General features: G+C 47.7%; 1 protein-coding gene across 17 annotated transcripts in view; it reads left to right on the top strand.

Moving 5' to 3' along the window:
• The window catches only part of Pcnt (pericentrin (kendrin)), a 91,659-nt gene that overhangs the window by 54,305 nt on the left and 29,649 nt on the right, over nucleotides 1-7,705 (top strand). For all 17 annotated transcript variants that reach the window (NM_001282992.1, NM_008787.3, XM_030244950.1 and 14 more), the window contains 5 exons: nucleotides 1,079-1,181; nucleotides 2,738-2,904; nucleotides 3,703-3,867; nucleotides 6,421-6,588; nucleotides 7,183-7,375. In NM_001282992.1, the coding sequence (NP_001269921.1) occupies nucleotides 1,079-1,181; nucleotides 2,738-2,904; nucleotides 3,703-3,867; nucleotides 6,421-6,588; nucleotides 7,183-7,375 (796 nt within the window). The remainder of the gene's footprint in view (nucleotides 1-1,078; nucleotides 1,182-2,737; nucleotides 2,905-3,702; nucleotides 3,868-6,420; nucleotides 6,589-7,182; nucleotides 7,376-7,705) is intronic.

Raw genomic sequence — 7,705 nt, 5'->3', positions numbered from 1 at the left:
AATGGATGTTAGTTCTGAGTAGCACGGTCATAAGTCTTATGTAATTTACAAAAGGCCTCATTGTCTGAGTTGTTTTAGATTTTGTATGTGTATGTGGAGGTCAGAGGTCAATGTTTCTTGTTCCTCTGTTGCTTTCTATCTTATTTTGAGACAGAGGCTTTCACTGAAACACAGCTTCCTCCTTGGCCCAGACCGGCTGGTCAGCAAGCCCCGTGAATCTTCCTGTCTCCACCTTCCAAGTGCTGGGATTGTAGCGACATAGCATCCACCTGGGATTTTATGTGGGGAAGCTGGGTGGGGACTCACACTCTGCTGACTAAGGCACAGCCACAGCCCTAGATTTATTATAGTAATTGTCTGTGAGTGTACATGTGGTACTGATTAATTTTAAGAACACTTCAATTTATTATTTTTTAGTTTAATTGCAATTTTCTTTTTTAAGGTTTTTAAAACTTATTTCATGTATGTGAGTACACTGTAGCTGTCTTCAGACACACCAGAAGAGGACATCGGATCCCATTACAGATGGTTGTGAGCCACCATGTGGTTGCTGGGAATTGAACTCGGGACCTGTGATAGAGCAGTTGGTGCTCTTAACTGCTGAGCCATCTCTCCAGCCCTGGCATTTTTCTGTTTTGAAGTATTTTTTATATGAGGGTACTTTGGGGTATACATGTTATCTAAGATACCCATACATTATCATCTATGCACAAATTTAAAAGTTTTTGAGATATATTGCTAGTGGCTGTTTTATAAAGATTATTTTAAAACAGTTTTTAAAATTACATTTCATTTTGTGTGCATGTGTGTTTGGTTACAGCACGTGGACGTCAGAGAACGCCTTGTGAGCAATGGCCGCCTTCTATCCTGGGGGTCCCATAGTTTACACCCAGGTTGTCAAGCGTGGCTGCAGCTGCCTGTACTCACTGGGCATTTCTCTGTCCCTTAGACTATCCCCAGTGCTGACTGAGCTGTCGGCAGCACGGGTGTGCAGCACAATATATTCTGACCTTAGGAAGTTACCATCTGTTGTTACTTACTGTTTTTGTGACCTTACAAAAATCTGCCTGTCCAATAGGAGAAGGACGTCGAAGACTTTATCGTAACATCTTTTGATTCTCAAGAATTGTTAACATCCCCTTCTCATGAGTTAGCGAGAAGAAGCGATGGGAGCAGGAAAAGTGAGTCTGTCTTTTATATATACATATACATACATACATACATACATACATGTATATATATATATATATATATATATATATATATATATATATATATATATATATATATTATTGTGTGTGTGTGTACTTTTAGAGTTCAGGATACTACAAAGGTTCCACCAGGTCCTCTGCTGTCCAAATGCACTGTCACCTTGTTCCCTGAGTACAAGTTGCCAACGTGCTTCTGTTTGCCTCCTAAGAATGTCTTCGTGTGTTGGGGGTGGGGGGTGGGGTCCAGGTCTCAGCTCATTGCTTAGCACCTTTTTCAAGCGTTTGGAAAGAAAAGTAAACGTGCAGTGAACGTTCCTTCCCTTCACACTCAGATGGAGCGGATGGCGGGGAAAGTTGAGTGGCCTGTGTTGGACTCAGTGGGGACACCTGTGTAGGACTTATTGTCATATCACATTTGCTGTTAAAATAGCATCTATTGGCTGGAGAGTTATTCGGTGGATAGGGCACTGACCTTTCTTCCAAAGGACAGGGGTTCACTTCCCAGCATCCACATGGTACTCCTTGGCTGTCTGTAATTCCAAGATCTGACACCCTTAGACTGACAGACATGCAGGCAAAACACCAGTGCCTATATAAACAACTAAGTAGGTTAAAAAAAAATTGCAGAATTTGGAGGCAAGAGAGGCAGGCGCATTTCTAAGAGTTAGCATGTTAAGGCTGTGAGTTCCTGAGTGTCATCTCTTGCTTCCCCACCTCATGCTTGAGAATGAGGGTCTGGGCTTCCTCTGTACGTATGAGTTCTAGGATTTCCTTCCATTTGCTGCACTTTCTTTCTCCCCAGCATTATGAAAGGTGTGAATCCTTTCACTGTATGTCTGAGAATGTAGACTGAGCACAATCAAGGGAGAGATGGCCTGATGCTTCTGCTCGCTGTGGGTCTGGGGCTGCTGCCTCTATAGGCTGAGTCCCTGGGCACCAGACCCTCACTGTACCGCACTGGCCAGCACGTTCCTGTAGGCTTTCTTAGGCTATTGCAGGCAACAGGCCTGAAGATCCAGCTTTTATGCTCCCAAGGCCTTGTAAAGCCCCTGCCCATTAGATGTCTGGTGCCACAGGTTCTGGACTGTGCACAGTCTCGTCCCTATCCCACCTCAGGTCAAGCCAGGCACATCCAGAGTGGACACCGCTGTCCACCCAGCTGCTCCTACCCCGTGTCTAGGCTTGGTGTCCTGTCTGTCCGCAGCATTCTTGACCCCTGTGCTGGGTGAGAAGCACCTAGGCCTTAGGTACTGTCTGGCAGCCCCTCAGTGCTTTCTGGGGTGTGGTTGCCAGTGGGGGTGAGCGGGTACAGCCGTGTAAGGAGCTGAGATAACCCTGAGCAGACAACACGCCAGACATGCAAAGTAAGCTTTCCCTTTCTTGCTCATTTCCCTCTGACTTGTGTTTTATGGAAATTGGTGACACCTTTACCTGGTGCTAATCGGTGCTTTATGTGCCATGAGTTGCTGTCACTGTAGTTGGAAACAGATGCTGTGGCTTCAACCCCGGACCCCGTGTGCTTCTAGGTGATGGCCCAGACATTGCTATGATGTTGACCCTGGGCTCAGAAGGGTCTGAGACTCCCACCACTGACCTAGTCGCTGCTGCTGCTGCTGCTGTTCCTTTCTCTAGAAGGTTTGTCCAGTCACCAGGAGCAATGAAGGAGAAGGAGATCCATGCAAAGCAAATGAAGGTACTAATGTCCCAGAGAATTGGCAGCCCCAGTGACACAGAAAAACCTGTCCCTTCCGATGGTCAGCCTTAGCCCATTGGTGGGCTACACTCATCCTGGGCCATCACAGTATAGGAGTCCCACTGAAGGTCCTCCTCTTTGGTCCTATGCCAGTCCCCCAGGTGGTGGGCCTACTACTTTTGCTGTAGTGAAAACCCATGACCAAAAACCAAGCTGGGGAGGAAAGGGCTTATTCACCTTACATTTCCACATTGCTGGTCATCATTTAAGGAAGTCAGGGCAGGAACTCACACAGGGCAGGAACCTGGAGGCAGGAGCTGAGGCAGAGGCCATGGAGAAGTGCTGCTTACTGGCTTGCTCAGCCTGCTTTCACATAGATCAAAGGACCATCATGCAGGGAAGATACCACTTGTAGTGGGCTGAGTTCTCCCCCATTGACCCTGAATTGAGACAATGCTTTACAGCCTGATAAGAATTAAAACGGTAGACAGCACGTTATCCCTGAGTCAGGGAGGCATTTCCTCAACTGAGGCTCCTTCCTCTGATGACTGTAGACTGTGTCAAGTCGATACAAAACCAACCAATACAGTTAATCTTTGCTTTATTCTTTGTGCCTTAATTATATATGATACAAAACACTGAGGGAGAGGTCTTTAATGTTTTCTGTCTAAGCACAGCCTAATAGTAAAGTAAGTTTTAATTTTCAGTGAAAGAGCTGAGGTGGCAGTAGTTGGGTGTGTGGATGATGGTTTCAGGCTGGGATGCCTCCTGCTTCCTGATGTTTTTTTCCTTCTGTAGGCTTTGCTGCAGATGGTGTTTGATGAGAGCCACCAGATACTGGCCTTGTCAGAAAGCCAGGACCCCTCTAGTGCACTGAACAAAGGTGAACCACGTGACCCCCTGGATGGCTTCCCGAGAGACAGTCAGGCCCTTTCGGAGGTGACAACTGACAAAGGAGAGAAGGTAGGAGACTGCTGGCTCAGTACACGAGAAGGAACCATTTGACCTGCCCATAACATGGTCACACCACTGCGATGGCTTTGAACAGCCAGCCTGCTCCTGACCATAGCCCCAGGAAGCACAGAGTACCCAGCAGGGTAGCTCCATATAGCTTTGCGCCTTTGCAGCCCAGGGCTAGCTGGTGCAGCAGCAGCAGAAGGAGAGAAAGGTTGCCCATTCTATTTGTGGTTTTTCTGTTGCTGTGATCAAGCACCATGACCGAGGCAGCTCACAGAAGGAAGGGTTTGTTTCAGAGGAATAGAGTCCATCATGATGGAGAGCTGTGGCTGGTAGGAGCAGGGAGCTTAAAGTTCACATCTCAGCCATAAGCATGAAGCAGAGAAAACTGTAAGTGCCTAAAGCTTTGTACTCTCAGAGCCTGCCACTCAGTGATGTACCTTCTCAGAAGGCCAAACCACCTACACCTCCGCAAACAGAGCCACCAACTGGGAAGTATTCAAATGCCTTAGAGTGTGGGGGACACTTCTCATTCCAGCCACTACTTTTTTGCTCTTTTTCATCTCACTACTTCTGATACCAACAAATATTTTAAAAAAATAACGTTTGTTATGTAGCATGTGTGGAGGGATTACTGTAGCGTGAGTGGAGGTCAGTTGGTTTTCCCTCCTACGGCGTGTTTTCTGAACATTGAACTCAGGTCATCAGACTTGGACACAGGAGCCTTTGCCTGCTGAGCCACCTGGTTGGCCCCTGATATCATTATGTTTTTTAATTATTTTATGTGTATGAGTATTCTGTCTGCATTTATGTTTGTACATCACATGTGTGCCTGGTGCTCACAGAGGCCAGAAGAGGGTGTGTGATCCAGTGGGACCGGAGTTACACACAGAAGTGAGCTAACATGTGAGTCCTCTGGAAGAGCAGCTGGGGCTCTTTACCAACCACTGAGCTGCCTCTCCAGACACTAACGTCAGCCTTAAACTATTGTTGTTGTTGTTGTTGTTATTATTATTATTGAAGTTTTTTGTTTGTTTGTTTGTTTGTTTTTGTTTTTTGTTTTTCGAGGCAGGGTTTCTCTGTATAGCTCTGGCCATCCTGAAACTCACTTTGTAGACCAGGCTGGCCTCGAACTCAGAAATCCGCCTGTCTCTGCCTCCCGAGTGCTGGGATTAAAGGTGTGCGAATACATTTTTTATCACATTCACCCCCATCCTTAACTCTTTTTCAGGTTCATATCACCTTTTTTCTATATATATATATCCAAGTCTGTGTGTGTATGTGTTCATTTAATCTTCAAGATGAATTTTTCTGCCCAAATATTCTTGGATATGTACTGACACTATGACCACAGCAATTTTTTTCTCTAAATATACATTCTTTTTTTTTTTTTTAAGGGTTTATTTATTATTATATGTAAGTACACTGTAGCTGTCTTTAGACACACCAGAAGAGGGCATCAGATCTCATTATGGATGGTTGTGAGCCACCATGTGGTTGCTGGGCTTTGAACTCAGGACCTTCAGGAGCGCTCTTACCCGCTGAGCCATCTCTCCAGCCCTCGGCAGCTCTTATAAAGGAAAGCATGTCACTGGGGCTGGCTTACAGGTTCAGAGGTTTAGCCCGTTATCATCATGGTTTGAAGCATGGCAGCAAGCTGGCAGACATGGTGCTGAAGAGGTAGCTGAGGCTATATATCTGGATCAGCAGGCAGGAAGAGAGAGAGCCAGTGGGCCTGGCTTGGACATTTGGAATCCAAAGTCCATCTGCAATGATAAACTTCCTTCAGCAAGACTCACTACTCCAACAAGGCTATACCTCCTAATCCTTTCAAACAGTGTCATTCCCTACGAACTCTCGGGGGCCATTTTCATTCAGACAGCCACAGTGGTCTTTCCTGGTAATAGTGGTCTTTAATCGATTTACCAGCGCTGTACTCTCAGAGAACTGGTATCAGTATTTTGGTGATAGAGTCAGGCTGAGCAATTCCAGTCTTCAGTCAGACTGGTTTCTGCTCTTCTCTGCCTTCTCGGCTGCCATGATAAAACACCACAGACCAAACAGTTTAGACAGTTTAGACAATAGGTGTTTACTGCGGGGCTGTGTGGAGGCTGGGTGTTTGTGCTCAGCACCAGCTGGGCTCTGGTGAGAGTCCAGTACTCAGTTTGCAGTTGCCTCCTCCTGCAACAGCAGAGAGCATGCGTACCCTTAGGTATTCTCACGTTTCTACTCTTACAGCTATAACTAATCACAGCGTTGTCAGGTGGAGCCCCACTGTACGATCACAGTTCATCTGAGTGGTACACTGTTCTTCACTGTGAGGATTAGGGCCAGATATGTGAACTTGTGGGACAGACACATCCTGTTGGTCACACTTGAGTGCACACTGAGGAGGACACAGTGTGTGTGTGTGTGTGTGTGTGTGTGTGTGTGTGTGTGTGTGCGCGCGTGCGTGTGCGTGCTGAGCGTATAAAGCAGGTGCCTTGCACATGCTAGGCAAGCCTCTGCCACAGAGCCTGCACCCTAGCCCAGCACCGGCTCTCCTGTTTTCCCCTTCAGGAATCTTTGGAAACACACCTTACGTGGAGTGAGGAGCTTTTGCGGGCCATACAAGAAGTGTTTGCCAGGGAGCAGGAGAAGGCTGAGCTGCAGCCTAGACCTTATGGTTCAAACCTAGGAGATTATAACTCCCTGGTCCAGAGGCTGGAGAAGGTTATCCAAGAGCAGGTGAGCAGCAGCCTTGAACCTGGCCTTTGATTACCACCTTCCGGAGAGTGTGAGGGAGTCCATCTTTTAGGAAATTTTCGACTTACATATTTTTCCAAACTTTGGAATGTGGTGATCATGGGCTGAGGAAGCCTTGTGAAATGTCATGCTTTCAGGTATAGGTGCTAATGTGCTTGGTGGATTCGTCCCTCAGTCTTCCTCCCTGGGACACACCTAGCAAAAGAACAGACTCTTTGAGCTCTCCCTGGGCTCTCCCGGGCCACCAAGCACTCTGCACATGGGCTAGAGGACATTAGCATGCTTGGACAGTAGGAATCCTGTTCATGTCCCTGGGCACAGATGAGACGTCTAAACTCGAGACTGAGGTGCCGATGCAACAGGCCCTGGGCTGTGAGGAAGGTGCTCAGAGGCCAGGCTCTAGGTCCTGTGCACCTGCTGCATCCTTACAAAGCCATTAAACCCGCCACGGCGGCTCTGGAAGCTTGGGTTTGAAAGGATTAGTAGTGCAGGATGAGGCACTCCCGCCTTCTGCCTCCTCTTCTGGGTGTTTACCATCCAGCGTTCACCCCGAGTGTGTTCTTCCCTGCCCTCTAGGGAGACCCGCAGAAGGTCCAGGACCACCTGTGTCTGTCAGACAGGAGCAGCCTGCTAGCTGAGATTCAGGCCCTGCGTGCTCAGCTCCGCATGACACACTTACAGAACCAAGAGAAGCTGCAGCAATTGTGTGCAGCCTTGACGAGCACAGAGGCCCGAGGGAGCCAGCGGGAGCACCAGCTACGAAGACAAGGTGGGTGCCCCTGCATGCAGTTTACCCCACCCATCCCTGCCCCGCCAGGCCCTTGGATGCAAAGGAAGCCCTGATCGGGATCTCTCAGTGGAGTGTATGGGATCTCTCACTGGAGTTCAGAATCTTGTATGTAAGTTTTCACCTTTAGGAAGGTTTTTATGGACATGACATCTGTGAACAAATGGTCTGTTTCCTTTCTGGCCGTGTACTGATCAGGCCTTAGCATGGCAGCCTCCCTCAGTCCAGTGTTCTCCCTTCTGCAGGAGTATCTGTTTCTGTTGGGTTTCTGTCAGGTAGTCACGCTTGTGCTGGGTCATGTGCATGCATGTG

This window comes from Mus musculus, chromosome 10 (assembly GCF_000001635.26).
Source record: "Mus musculus strain C57BL/6J chromosome 10, GRCm38.p6 C57BL/6J".
NCBI classification, from domain to species: domain Eukaryota; kingdom Metazoa; phylum Chordata; class Mammalia; order Rodentia; family Muridae; genus Mus; species Mus musculus.
Note: the sequence above shows the minus strand (reverse complement) of the source record. Positions and strands in the feature narration are given on the sequence as shown.